This window comes from Doryrhamphus excisus, linkage group LG3 (genome assembly GCF_037039965.1).
Source record: "Doryrhamphus excisus strain RoL-2023G ecotype Guam linkage group LG3, RoL_Dexc_Guam_v1.1, whole genome shotgun sequence".
Classification (NCBI taxonomy): domain Eukaryota; kingdom Metazoa; phylum Chordata; class Actinopteri; order Syngnathiformes; family Syngnathidae; genus Doryrhamphus; species Doryrhamphus excisus.
The window spans coordinates 26,024,405-26,039,085 of NC_136359.1; the positions used below are offsets into that span (position 1 = coordinate 26,024,405).

At 42.6% G+C, this 14,681-nt stretch overlaps 2 protein-coding genes across 2 annotated transcripts; one reads left to right on the forward strand and one right to left on the reverse strand.

Annotated features, from left to right (window-relative positions):
- Positions 1 to 63: 63 nt before the first annotated feature.
- ankrd34bb (ankyrin repeat domain 34Bb) lies at positions 64 to 10,980 on the forward strand. Its single transcript, XM_058071392.2, has 3 exons — positions 64 to 1,489; positions 3,207 to 3,493; positions 6,339 to 10,980. The coding sequence occupies exons 2-3, from the start codon at positions 3,291 to 3,293 to the stop codon at positions 7,654 to 7,656; spliced, it is 1,521 nt and encodes a 506-aa protein (XP_057927375.2). The 5' UTR covers positions 64 to 1,489; positions 3,207 to 3,290; the 3' UTR covers positions 7,657 to 10,980.
- On the reverse strand, positions 9,238 to 14,080 carry fam151b (family with sequence similarity 151 member B). Its single transcript, XM_058071393.2, has 5 exons — positions 13,905 to 14,080; positions 12,854 to 13,013; positions 12,561 to 12,778; positions 10,548 to 10,683; positions 9,238 to 9,597 (listed from the first exon to the last, which is right to left on the reverse strand). The coding sequence occupies exons 1-5, from the start codon at positions 14,023 to 14,025 to the stop codon at positions 9,459 to 9,461; spliced, it is 774 nt and encodes a 257-aa protein (XP_057927376.2). The 5' UTR covers positions 14,026 to 14,080; the 3' UTR covers positions 9,238 to 9,458.
- Positions 14,081 to 14,681: the final 601 nt, after the last annotated feature.

Genomic DNA, 14,681 nt, shown 5'->3' on the forward strand with positions numbered 1-14,681 from the left:
CACAGTCAGGTCTGGAACCAAGGAGGGTTAATAAAGGAGGGACAGCTGTAGTTTGCTGTTTGCAAAATACACAATTTCTGCTCCACGTATAATATTGACCAAGTACAGGGACTTTGGAAACCCAGTAATGGTGAGTGCAGTCAGGGAGTTCTCAGACGCCAGCTGATATTAAATGATGGAAGGCCCATTTTTCTTGCTTCCAGTTCGTCTTAACCGTAAAGATATTCTCAACGCATAAACATAACACACTTCCAGCAGTTTGGGGATTTTGTGAAAAGTCAGCCGAGCTCCATTCGTTTGTAAAATACTGTGCAAAATTGATCACTGATGATCAGTAAATGAATAATCAGCCCTTCTGGTTGAGCAGAGCAAAAAAAACAAGTTGCACCCGTAATTGCTGACTCAAGAGGAGAAATCGACATCTCTGGTGATGTCAGACGTGCTTCATTTCCAAATATGAGCTTTTTGTCCCGTTGTTGGATGAATAGTGATTGTGAACTGTGCCCTGCGGCCTTGTAGTGTCGAGGTTTGAAATGAACCCTTTATCTCCAAGCTGCTCAATTTCTGCTCATTTCACTCTGCAAGCATGTGCATCCACATGCTGTGGCGTTAGCTTGATTGAGTGCACAAGAAGAGGTGAGAGTTGTGTCTGGACAGCTGGTGGCTGCTTCACCATGACAACCTGCTCATGATGCCCTGAGCATCCCTCAGTTCCTGGCTGAGAGCAACATCGGCGTGCTGGACAACCCTTCCTCCTTACTTGGCTAACTTGACACTGCCGCTCTGTGAGGAGATGATGCTAAAGAAGGAAGAAGGGGTGAGCCTTGAATTCAAAGCACACACTTTGAATACTTGATACAGTAATAATATTAGACATTAGATATTGTCCTGGTTCGGGTGGCATTGCCAACAGTCTGGCCTGACATCATCAGCGGTGTAGTTCCTTCTGTTGTTCAGATGGGGAGACAGTCACTTGGGGACAAACACCGCAACATGTCCACTCTTCAGATAGCAGCGGCTGCACAAATGTCCAAATATTATGAAATGACGCTTTTCATTGCAAGAACTCACACAGATTGATGACTTTTACAGATCATACTCTTCATTCTTTGACGACTTCTGTCACTGATTTCTTAAGACGCCGCATTGTAGATGACGTGCAGTCTCCAGCCTTGAACTTTGCTGTGATGTATGAGGCGCCTTTTGTGTCGTAGCTCACAATCCTCATGAATAGCTGAAAGTGGAGAGAAATGAGTCATATCTGCGCAAATGCTTACCAAGGACCAATGTCAATACTTACAATGGGATGTGCTGTCATTGGCTGTCCTGTTGCTGCTGCTGTCATATATAGTCCTCACCGCCTCCTATCACCAGTCGCTCCTCTGCTCCAACCTCTGCTGCTGGATTCTCCCGAGTCCCTTCTGAGAAAACTACCTGAGACGTGAAAAGGAACGTGCACCTGTCACTTTCAAGGATGACAGCCTTTATGGTAAGTCCCCATCATGTTTATCATCATCACTCAAGTTATCGTTTCAGGTGGCAAAGGTTATTTCCTCTTTGCTGATGGTTTTGTTGATTTGGAACATGCGTACGATTCGCTTTCAAAAGGAGGAGGAGGAAACAAAGCGTCTTGTCCATCAATTGCTCTAAATTTGTTCACTTCCTGTACTCCAAATGTACTCCTTGCCAGTTTAAAAATACATAGGAAAATGATAACAATGTGGTACAATAAGAGTCAAGGTTTTAATTCCATTTGTTCAGACGTTTCTGTTTCTATGGTCCCGTTTGCCGTCAATCACAACCTACAAACTTATGAAAAGCTAAATATAAAGTCTGACTTTTTCCAAGGTTTTCCTTATGGTATCCGCTTTAGGATTTGAAGGCTGCTTCAAAGACCCTTCCTGGTTGCTCTGGTGAGGTTGTACGTTGAGGAATGACATTTAACTGCTACCTCCTGCTACTATTAACTATTCTGTGTGTGCAGGCCCTTCAAAGAGGCACATAACGGAGCTTTAATGTCACGCTGAACAGAAAAGCTGCTAACATGGCTCCCTCAGTCCTACCAAACGTACTCTATAGGACACTTTATCTTAGAGCTTAACCAAGATCTTCTATGTGTATTTAGAAATAGCGGTAGTCATCTCGTTATATCACGGTTCGAATATTGCTCCCTCACTATCAGTTCTTAAAAATTATCACTGTTTCATGGCTGATTATGGCCTATTAGTCCAAAAAACATGGAAAAACAAGTTGTATGTAGTATTCTAGTCACTGGGCTTCAGTGTTGCCACGAGACATGACCGTAGATGACCTTACCTTTCACGCTGCATGAAGACAGGCCAATGAGCCAGCAGAGCCGAGCCAACATGCCATGGCTGACATCGAGTCACAGTCAGGTCTGGAGCCAATTAACTGTGATAAAATGGGACAACTGTAGTTTGCTGTTTGGATCTAATATTGGTCAAGTACAGGGACTTTGGAAACCCAACAATGGTCCTTACCTTTGGTGTGCGCCACCATCACTCTTGTTAATTAACGCATTCTGTTTCTACAGCTAGGCAACAGTTATGGGGTCAAAAAGTGGAGCACATCACCTTAGCTCACTTCTCTACTCATTCATGCTTCAAAACTAGCTGTCATATAAATCGTCGCCCTCACAAAATGCAAAGATCCTTCTCAATTGCTTTGCCTCACTTACTCACCTAAAGTGGACCAGACTTTCTCAACACCCTTTCTTTTATCAAAATAAACCCGGATGATTCAGCACAACACCAGGATTCACCGTCAAATGCTCATATCTCTCTCAAAAAAACATTAGTAATATATAAACACATCAATTCTAAGTGCCCCCAAAATTCTTTAAGCATCGCAAATCCAATATCACTCTGTCAATCGATCGATCTATTTATCGATTTATCTAAAGAATCTAAGATTGGATGCGTGTGGAAGGTTAAAGGTTGAAATGTAATTTTCAGTCATTCTTATTAAAAGGAAAACGGAACTCTCCTAACTGGGGTATATGTACGCTACAATAGTTCGATTTTCCTTGACTTCATGTTTCCAAACTTGTTATTAAGGTAACAAAGCAGCCTTTATTCAAGACAATCAAATGAATTCCTGATTGTTTGGCTTTTATCTCAGTGCAGTGCGAAAGGACAATGTTCCAGTGTGTGCTAAATGGCAGCTCGCCATTCATTTTTTTGCAGACACGGTGCCATGTACACCTGTTGGCGTGTGCTGCAACGAGCCCCCATCCAGGACCCTGACTTTGGATCTGAAGGAGCGATACGATGGAAGAGGCAACAGAGGTGCGAACAGATGGCAATTCTCTGCTGAAGGCAATCTCTCTGAGTCGTCTTCGTCTGACTCGGCTGCTGCTGGAAGGAGGGGCTTACATCAACGAGAGCAATGAATACGGCGAGACTCCGCTCATGGTGGCTTGCAAGACACGCCACTCAGACGCGCAAAGTGTTCCCAAACACAAGATGGTTCAGTAAGTACCACTAAAGTACAACTAACGCCGCGCAGTACGTTTACACGCACCAAACTAAACCATGAATTTGGTTGAAAGCAGCTTTTTGATTGTGTTCCATCAGATTCAGATCACGGTTGAAATGTGTGCTAAAGTGTAGCCTCCCACTTTGGTCTGAAGGTCAAGTCAACAAAAGTCACATTGAAGTTCACACCTTCATCAGTGGTATGGTATCTGTTTTCCTAGGGCTGCTGCTTACACTTGTCCACCATTACTTGTTTGCAGTCGTCCCTCATTTATTGCAGTTAACTGATTCCAGTGATAAGTGAATTCCTGGCAAGTAGGATTCAATATTAAAGAATGGAATATTTTCACAGTTAAGAGCACAGAAAACCTCCATCCATCTTCTATGTTGCGGGTATGCTGTCTTGGGGCGAGAGGCCGGTCCACCCTGGACTGGTGGCCAGCCAATCACAGAGCACATGTAGACAAACAACCATTCCCACCCACATTCTTACCTTTGGGCAATTTGGAGTCTCCAATTAACCTAGCATGTTTTTGGAATGGGAGAGTATCCAGAAAAGCCCACACAGAAGGAGAACATGGCAAACTCCACAAACTCTCCTGACCATGTGGCAAACATGCTAACCATTAGGCCACCCACAAAAAAGCTGTCCGAATCCAATCTTTACCATTTTTAGAACCACATAGACATGAAATAACACCACCTTTCCACGCCATTATTCTTGTTTGAGAACAGATTGTTCGACTGTAATGGGTAAGCTAAGGGACCACTGCAGGGAAAACATGGCCGCCACTTTAAACATTGAATTCTACCAAGCCAACAAGTAAGCCTCCAATTTGTAAGAAAGGGTTTCAAATGGAGTGGGGAAGGACAAGTAAGTAGCCTAAAATGTACCACTTCCACACAGAATGACATGCCATGGCTGATCTCCAGTGGTGTGAAAAAGTTTTAGCCCCCGTGCTTTTTTTTGTGCATGTTTGTTCCGCTTCAGTTTCAGCTTATCATTAAAATTTATAATATACTATTTTTAGTGTGTGTGTGTGTGTGTGTGTGTGTGTGTATATGTATATGTGTGTGTGTGTATATATATATATATATATATATATATACAATTTGTCAATGAGCACACAACTGAACACAAAATGCAGTTTTTAAATTAAATGTTTTAAGGGATAAAAAAAATAAATAAATCAAACCTCCATGGCCCCGTGTGAAAAAGTGAGGTCAGCTAAGGTCAAGTGTTCACGGCTCCACCATAATAAAAAAAAGACACTGGGCAAAAACAGCCTGTATGTGCCGGAAAACATCTTGATGATCCCAAGACTTTTGGGAAAATACTCAAGAGACAAAAGGCGAGTGTCCCATTACATTTCAGAAAAAGAACATCATCAACATCCAAGGTCAAATATGGTGGTGGTAGTGTGACGGTCTGGGGCTGTTTTGCTGTTTCAGGACCTGGAAGATTTTTATCCTGTGATAAAAACACAAAAGTGCATTTTGTTTTCAGTTGACTAATATTTAAAAACCACTGTATGTCTCATCAATGTAACATTACTGACGCCTAGTGACCAGAAGACTACATATGACTTGTCTTTCAATATTTTACCAATATTAATAGGCCGTAGCCAACCACAAAACCCATTCATGAATTAATTAGTCAAAAACAGCAAGAGTGTTGATGCTCAGGCTGGATGTTGCATGCTTACTCTTAGAGCATTTTGATGCTGGGATGCCTTGCTTTTTCAAGCTAACATAGCATTTCATTAGCACCCACATGGCAAACAGCGCTACTTGCTTATCTTTGCTGTGATGCATTTGTCCCACTTTCAGAAAATGTCATCGTATTATCAATTGGACTGAAGGCTACAAAGAACCACTAGTCATCATTCAGACTTACTTATTTGTTGATATGCTGCACACAGAGCAAAGAACAACTTGTCATTGTCTTCTTCCTGCTGGGCTCTCCTCGCACTTTGAGGCGTTCGGGCGGCCTCGTAATTTTGAGTGTTGGGCGCTTGTGTTTCCTTTTTATTCACGTACCCCCTATGGCAATTGACGGACCCCTGGGGGTACGCACACCCCACTTTGGGAACCACTGAGCATACCAATTTGGTCAACGGAGGAATTTGATGTAAACATTGAAAAATGGAGGCACCGCACTACAATCATCCCTCGCTTATTTAAGTGAATTGGTTACAGACTCAACAAGGCAGCATTCATTGTTAATAAATGGATTTTTTTCCTAAACCTTTTAGAATATAGTTTTTAACATGATTAGAGCCCTTTAGACATAGAATAACACCCCTATAGCCACCTTTACACTCCTGTTATTACAAAGGTTGCGGTCCTGACATTCTTGTGTCAATACACGCAAACCATAACAATGCTATGACTGTGAAGTTTTGTTGTAACAAATAATCAAATGTATTTCTTCTAAACTTAGATTGTGGAAGAAGGGCAATGTAAGAAGATACAAACTTACCACTTCCACATGGAATGGGAGTAGAACCATTTACACTCTGCATCCATGGCTGTAGGTAGGGTCATGTAATAAGGATGGATGTTTCATCCCAGAAAAATTGTACATATCGCTGTATCACAATATTGCAAGGTTGCGATTGGCGGGGGATGATTCCAGGGTGTACCCCGCCTTTCGCCCCAAGTCAGCTGGTATACGCTCCAGCATGCCCCCGTCAAGGCCAAGCGGCATATAAAATGGATGGATATTGCCAGGAAGGACCGTATTTCTGTTTTTTTTCCTGTGTTAATGCACGTAAACGTACTGACTGTACAGTTTGAGTTGGTGTGAAAATATTGCTTGCAATATACGATATACGACAGGTATCTCCTGGAAAATGGCGCCGACCCAAACATCCAAGACAAGAGTGGGAAAACTGCCTTGATGCACGCTTGCCTCGCAGAGGCAGGAAGTGAAATCGTGTCCCTCCTTTTGAGCAACGGTGCTGATCCAACCGTGGAGGACACGGCGGGCTTGTCGGTGGTAGTTTACGCCATTAATGCGGGCAACAGGGACATCCTCAAGATCCTCCTGGATGCCTGTAAAGCCAAGGGCAAGGAGGTCATCATTATCACCACCAACAAGCTGCCATCCGGCCATCAGACCACAAAGCAGTACTTAAATGTTCCTCCACAACCTGACCTCGAGGACCGTTTGCCCTGCCCTCCGACCTGCTCTTCTGCGTACAACATCCAGCGCCGAATTTCTCCACAGGGCTCTCCCCAGCCTCTGAGAAGTACACAGTGTCCCGGCCGAGGTGAATGTCAGCCAGGTTTTCCAATACGTGTTCCTAATATGGATAAGCGCCTCAGTCTTCAGCCATTCCACTCAGAGCAATGGTCTAAAAGTCCACCCATGCTGCTCCAGAAGAGCCAGAGCTCCTTGCTGACGGAAGAGCAGGCAGAAACAGCACCTGAGGAGGAGCTGTCCTTCAGAGGCCTCAACATCCACAGTCAGCCCCAAAGTGCGGGCGGGAAAGATGCCCCGCTGTCAGGGAATGACAAAAGAGGGCAAAGTGCACGACGCTTCGCTCGAAAGATGTCATACGACAGCGCCGCAAGCGCGCAGCATTCCGCTTCGCACCCTAACTTGCACCAGGAAAACAAGTTTTCCAATGAAGCCACTTCTGCCAATGAAAGTGCATATGACGGTCTTGGACACTTCAATGTCTCTAGTCTGCAAAATGTTATTCTTCGACGTAACATTGGTGCTGACCATTACAGTTCCGATTCTCAGTTGTCTCAGTTTGGGAGCAAAGACAGAAGCTCAAAAGGACCAGCAAGGCCCAAGATGGCCAACAGCAGGTCCTCCACGCTGTCAGGTTCCAGAGAGTCTCTGGATTGTTCTATGCAGCGAAGAGGGCTTGTTGGTCTGGAACGAAGAGGCTCCGGGGCGCTCCTGCAGGATCACATTGCCTCCACTCGGCCAGGTTATCTCCCCCCTCTCAACCTCCATGCTCCTATTCCAGATATCGGTGTCAGCTCCGTCTCCTTGTGCCCATGGACTGGAAGCAGCAAACCAGTGAAAGGTGGTTTTAAACCTATTTTCCCGAGGGACCTAAAGTCTCATACCACTCTGTGGAGGCGCCACTCCATGCAGAGTGAGCAGATCAAGCAGCTGGCTAACTTTGAACAAAAGTAGGAACACTATCTTTTTAAACGGAGAAACCACATGTACCCTCTCTGTGAAGGACAACACGCACAATTCACTGCGCTTTGGCATAGCTTCTACATCTAAATGTGTTTCTCACATCACAAGGCCCGACTCAAGGCAAATCAGAATTTGATTCTGGTTGCCAATAGCAACTCAACACAATGTATTTGGTACCTGGGCCACCTCTTAAAATCATCACTATAACGTCACTGCACAACAACTCCAAACTAAAAACCTCTACACTACAAAATCATCTGGATCAATCCAAAACCAGCCAGTATGTGGAGTGACCACCATTTGCCTCCAATAGTTTACACGGATCCAGAGCATCCTAGACATGTTCAATGTTTACATATCAGGAAGTATGCTGGCAATGCAAGTACTGGAATTTTCAGCTTCCAGGAGTTGTGTAGAAACCCCTCCAACATGGGGCGGTGCATCATCATCCCGCAACATGAGGCGATGCTTGCGGGTGAGTGACACAACAACGGTGCATTCCAAATACAGTAAAATGCACCTCTGCTGCGGATGGAGTGGTCCATGGTGGCACTGAAGTAGGAATGGTAAGAATGGCCAGGCGCGTACGCATGTTATGGACAACAAACAGGTTTTGACCATAGCAAGCATATGTGCGATGCCCTGGATTGGCGTATACAGCAAGTACTTGAGGCAAAGGGTGGTCACTGCATATTTTCAAACTCCCTCAGAATACCCCCATACAATTGAACTGCACATGTTGGAGTGGCCCTTTATTGTGGCCAACTTATGGCATCATGCTGTCTCAACAGCATCTTGTCAAATCCATGAAGCTGATAATTATGCTAACCAATTATGCTAACTAATACTATAATGTAATGTAATAATGAGTACTAATAATTATTACTAATATAATAATGTAACATACTATACTGTAAATGAAATATTTTATTGTACTGTTTCTGTAATATAAAATATGTAGAACAAGGGTTTTGAAAAAGTAGTTTTTTCTGTGTGTAAAGTGTCTATTTCTATGTGTGCCAAGCTTGATTGACTGGTCCCGGGACTAGTCTGCCAATTACCTAAACTTCGCTGGGATAGGTTCCAGCTCATGACAACCTTAAATAGTCTAACCCTAACCCTGCTCCAATATTTAGACACTAGCGGGCGTGTGCTTGTGTACCTGTACACGTACCTGTGAAACCCAGTCAGAGGGTTTCACATGTAACCTGTAAGGAAAAAAATAATTAAGTCCAAAAAGGAAATTTAATTAAGAAATGATACTTGGCTTTGAAACTCAAAAAGAGATGGTTGGTTGTCAAGGGGCAGCCGTGTATGTCTCTACATCCACTCACTGGGGATGGAGGGCTCAGTCCCAGTATCCCACCCACAAGCATCATTAAAGGCATAAAATCATTGTTGCTCTGGGATTATCTACGAATACGAGGTGCATTTTACTGTCACTCATCCACAATACTATACATACTGTATGCTATACTATACATACTATACTATAGCAAGTGGACACAGTCAGCAGTTAGAAGATGCACTAACCGTGATGTCAACAGAATGTCTAATGCAAGTGTGACACGTCAATACAGATTGATTATTCTTTTATTACAAAAATATGAGCACCATCATCACACATACGTTACACTTATGCAAGAGTGTGCAGTCATGATAAAGCATATAAATATTGTATAATATACAGTAAAACTTCCAAACAGACTAGATGAACTCTTTACTCTGCCAAATAAATCAATTTTTGAAACCGTCCTTTTTAAATGACATCATGAAGTCCAGATACGATCTTGTCAAGCGTTTGTGAGCTCTGTCCTTATACTCTCTGGTAGGTCATAGCAGATTCTGCTGACATCCATCTGGGTTCTATAAGGAAGAAGGTCCTGTATTGTGAACTCATCATTCTGGCCTGTCCACACTGTTAGAGAGTACCTGCAAATGCAACCAAGAAACACTTTCATTTACAGAGGTACATACTCCATGTATCTGTATACTACCACAGTAGTATAGCATACAAGGTCATTAACAGTTAACTGTTTAGTTCTTTGCTAACTAACACAGGTATGCAAAAAACCTACAAAATGTGAACACGTGTTTTGTCGATGTAAAATGATAGTTTTAGATAGAAAAACTACTCAAATGCACACCTTGTTAGGAATAAAAGCAATAAACATTAAAAATAAATTTACCGTTTAAGGTTACTTTTAACATCATTCAATTGGTGCCAACAGGATGTGGCAGCGAGATGTTTCGCTAAGATTTATTTATTGAATTCAATAAGGTTTATTCTTAATGAAAATGCTACCACTTGCTCCATTTTGGCTGATTTTGCAGCCATGATCAAAGGAAAAGCAGAGATTGGAGGTTCAATATTGAACATGCCTCAGAGCTCCCTAATACGCTTCCTGTTTCCGTGTATGAATGTATATACCATGTACTGAAGTCATAGCAAAACAGGAAGGCGGTGTCTTTGGCAACAATCACATCTTAAATAAAGGTAAAAAGTAACCTGAAATGTTCATTCCTTTAATTCATCATTTATAGGCATTTTCTGCATGTGAAACTATCATTGTAAAACTTTACAAATTGTTTTGTGTTATCATTTTTGGCTTTCCGGGACAGATTCATTGGACTTACAATATTTATTATGAAAAAATGGATTTGGTTAGGTGTGTTTTGATTAGAGTCGGACCTTCTGGAGTGGATTCTTGACGCTAACCAAGGTTCCATTACATAGATAACTTGTTAAATCTGTTCTTTTAAATCACTTTTGCCAAAAGATGGTGCTGGTCATGTAGCAATCCTAATACACGTCCATGAACAGAAACGAAGGTCTTGGCTAATCATCAAAAAAAACAAAAATAGGAAGTCTGTGTGTGAACCTGTTGGACTGTTGCAGCAACCATGAAAGCTGAGGAAAGGACTTGGCCAGAAGAGCCGCACGCACTGGGAATGTGACCAGATTTTGAAGGCCACCGCATATGTCCTCCATCTCATGCATCATGTCCCAACTATAACCTGGAAAGGACGTCAACGCTAATATTTTCTATACACAAACAACAACAGCACAGCAGTCACAGAATGAGTCAATGCTCCTCGCCAGCTGCATGAATGAACCTTTACCAACTTCAATAAAGCCTTACTGTAGGTCCGTGGTGTCAAACTCCAAAACTCCAAGCTACTTTAGGTTGTGGGTCTTCAGAAAGGGGGGAATGTGTATTTTTTGTGTCCCTTCATTCCTGCTTGAAATTTCTACTTTCCGATACACGACTATCGTGGTTTTGCCTTTGTCGTTGGTTTCAATAAAGTGATTGTTGGTCGACCGGTGCTTCATCATTCTCTCACTGTCCGACAAAAGCTACAGCATTTTATATCAACACAAAAGCATCACATTTCCCGAGATGATGAGGAAAAGTTTGCATATCAGAATCAGACATTGTTTATTGGCAGGTATGATCAAAACACATACTAGCAATTTGTTTTGGTGAAGTAGGTGCATTTTCTACCGCTTTTTCCTCACAAGGTGCTGGAGCCTATCCCAGCTGTCTTCACCCTGTGTACACCCTGGACTGGTCGCCAGCCAATCACAGGGCACATATAGACAAACAACCCTTCACAATTAACCTGTGGGAGGAAACCGGAGTACCCGGAGAAAACCCACGCGTGCACGGGGAGAACATGCAAACTCCACACAGAGATGGCCGAGGGTGGGGATTGAACCCTGGTCTCCTAGCTGTGAGGTCTGTGCGCTAACCACTAGACCGCTGTGCCGCCCTAGGTGCAGACACGTCTATTAAAAATGAAATCTGTGGAATGGGCAGATTACGCATTCCCCATTGTGCTTTCTTGTGGTTAGAATGATCACTTTTTATCGTCTTGTGTTTTTTTTTAACTGTTATTCTGTGCAGACAGGTTGTAGTAATTAGGTAGTCATTTTAAGTAATGTTCAGCTAAATTACTTTGACTTTTGGTCTAAATCTGGCATCCTCATTTCATGCTACATACAATATTGTTTCCACGTTTACTCATATCACCATAAGCACTTTGTTTGATAAGGTCCGCGAGGGAGGCCAACTCCAAATCTATTTTCAGTTTGGTGGGACGAATTTGGCCCTAACCCAAGCCTGAGTTTGACACGTGTGCTGTAGGTGCTGGCATTAATATAAAACAACCTTTATAGGGATCATGGCTCTGTCCATTTAGTAACATATTTATTCATACGGACCTATTATGCTCATTTTCCTGTCCTTTGTATTGAGTTGTGGACTCCTATAAACTACATACAATACATACATACTATATATTGGATTACTATATACATATGTATATATATATATATACATATATATATACACACAATAACCAGCACAGAAAGCTTTCCATTTCTTTGGGTTTCGTGCTTCTCGCAAAAACGGTCTGTTTTAATGTAGTCTACCCACAGCCCGCCTCCAGGCACGCCCACTCCGCTGTGGCTGGTCACACTCCCAAGAGCTCAGAAGGACTTCCGGCGTTGTACCTATAGCTGGGGAACTTTATACGAGTTGATAAATGGTGATTTGTATTTTTAAAATGTCTGCTTTTAACATACAACCAGCTACACAAGTGAAATATGGTGTCATCAAAAAGTATACAATATGTTTTTGTCTAAATTAAGGGGATCGTATCGAGCCAATTTCAGTCCTGGATGATTGGTATCGGAATTAGCAGCCTTCCCTTTCTTTGGGGAACTACTAAAACATTTAAAAAGATTAACGTTTCTGTAAGTTCTTAAGCTGTATAATGTTTTGCACCTCGAGACTACTTTTTTTTACTGGAAGAGGAGGCAAAGTTGCTCTTTTGATGCTAAACCCCTAGTCTAGAAGGAGATCAACAGAAATGAAAAACTTGCTCATCACCTGGATTATCAATCCCAGCAGCCCAGTTGGTGGTCCAGCCAAGAGAGAGCACAGTGTTACTGGGAAGAGTCCTCACAACAGCCAGGAAAGCTTGAGGCTCCAATGGGGTCTTTTCGCCTCCAGGCCCTGGGAGGACATCAGCATTGATCCACACCGGACAAGGGATCTGAGACAGCCCCTCCTGCAACAGAGCGGTGGAGAGAGACAGCGCCTCCAGGCTGAATGCAGAACACGTTGAAATGTTTGCATCGCTCACAAGCTCACTTTGCTTTACAACAACAGGTACACCTCACCTCTTGAAGTCCAGTTTGACACCCTTTGGATGAAGCCGGACCGCTTTAAGCCACTCCTTCAGTGTGATGTCACTGTCAGTGTCAGGGGGGTGGGCCATGATTGGCTCTTTAGGGTCATGACCCCTCATGATTATGTCAGCTTCAATCATATGGGTGGGACCTAGGAGGAAACGTTATTTCTTTACTCAGTGTAGAAGTCTATTAACATTCTTGTAAACTATTACTGGTTCACTGGTCAAGACTTAAGTTGGGACAGAAATGGTAAGAAGCACCCATTTCATGTTTCCAATCACATTGATGATGGAATGATTTCACATTTCAATGACAGTGATCCTCGTTTATCATGGTTAATTGGTTCAAAATAGCTCTAAGTATAGACTGAAATACATGAAATAAAGTAGCACACCTATATTCACAGTATTCATAGTGTCTGGTGCTTGTGTGTCCCACTGACCATTACAGTAATACCACTGACACCTAGTGTCCAATGTGTCTTCTGAATGCCTTATGTTTGCATTTTATTCATTTAGCCACTTTTATGTATGAAAATATATACATAACAATAATACACCATTTATGTATGAAAGTTTGCATTTCAAAACCTGAATTTTCACTGTTTGTCATTGTTATTGAAAGGTGAAGTGCTTATTGGGATCCATAATCCAAGGCATTAACGTGCCTTTCATGAACATAACATCATTCATGATCTGGCCCTTCACCCATCCATGGTAAGGTTAATACTACTTCATTATAATAGTAATAGATTATAATGTAGGGTTAGGAGCTAGCAGCTAAAGTCATCGTGTTACAAATGGATATGCCAACAACATCACATAAAAACGCAACAGACAAACAAAAGTACTCCCACCGGTTGAACAAAACAAGGACGAACGAATATGAAGCTCAAACCTACACACCGACGACCCATCCACATCGGCAGCGCCGCAAAGCACGCCGGGAACAAGGAAGTGCCCCCAGCGACGCCACAATATGTTAGTTAAACTATCAGTGACTAATCTACTAAAAAGAGGAGATTATAAAGACGGCCTACCGTTGAGTGCCTTGGCCAGTGAGCTCCTGCTGTTCACTGCGTGAGACCATCTAACTTCGGCAGCATCCTTATTCTTTATGTGACTCAGACTGTGAAAATACTCTACCGCCTGCTCACACATCTTAATCGCAGCAAGCTTTCACCGCCACAGTCGGACTACATTGGTTTGCTATGACGACAGACTGTCTGTAATGCAAGTCAGTTTGGGGGTGGAGGGTGGTTGTTATGCAAGAATGAAAACGGAATCCAGTTTGATAAATTATAATAAGTTATCAACATTTCATTTCAATTTTAAATGTAAAATAGAAACTAAGTATATTTGTGTTTCTTTTTTCCAAACAATAAAAACGTCAAATAAGCAGCATTCAACACCCCTCAACAAATGGTTCAGTCCTGCTCGGCTAATGACGTCACCAGCGTGGGTGGCGATAAAAGAATATATATATATGTGTATATATGTGTATATATATATATATACATATTTGCCACTGTACATACGCTCCCATTTTTGTTCTTCTAGATCAGGTGTGTCAAACTCATACCGTGGAGGGCCGAGACATTACAGGTTTTCTTTGCAAGCAGTCTTTCACGCAGGTGATTTTTTAGCAGCTCCTTCCCTCAAACCAAAGGAGGGTTAAACCGGTAGTGTCTCGGACCCTCCGTGGCATGAGTGTGACACCCCTGTTCTAGATCCTTCTTGAAGCCGTTGACTTTGAACGTAGTCTTTGGACAGTCCTTGTAGCCTCCATCAGTCGTTTGTTATAATGATGGTTGTAC

Excerpts from the sequence above, each read along its gene's own strand:
- ankrd34bb (XM_058071392.2), top strand. The coding sequence starts at position 3,291 with ATGGAAGAGGCAACAGAGGTGCGAACAGATGGCAATTCTCTGCTGAAG. Across the intron at positions 3,494-6,338 it reads CCCAAACACAAGATGGTTCA|GTATCTCCTGGAAAATGGCG; the intron begins GTAAGTACCACT and ends GATATACGACAG.
- fam151b (XM_058071393.2), bottom strand. The coding sequence starts at position 14,025 with ATGTGTGAGCAGGCGGTAGAGTATTTTCACAGTCTGAGTCACATAAAG. Across the intron at positions 13,014-13,904 it reads ACTGGCCAAGGCACTCAACG|GTCCCACCCATATGATTGAA; the intron begins GTAGGCCGTCTT and ends GTTTCCTCCTAG. Across the intron at positions 9,598-10,547 it reads TTGCTGCAACAGTCCAACAG|GTACTCTCTAACAGTGTGGA; the intron begins GTTCACACACAG and ends TTGCATTTGCAG.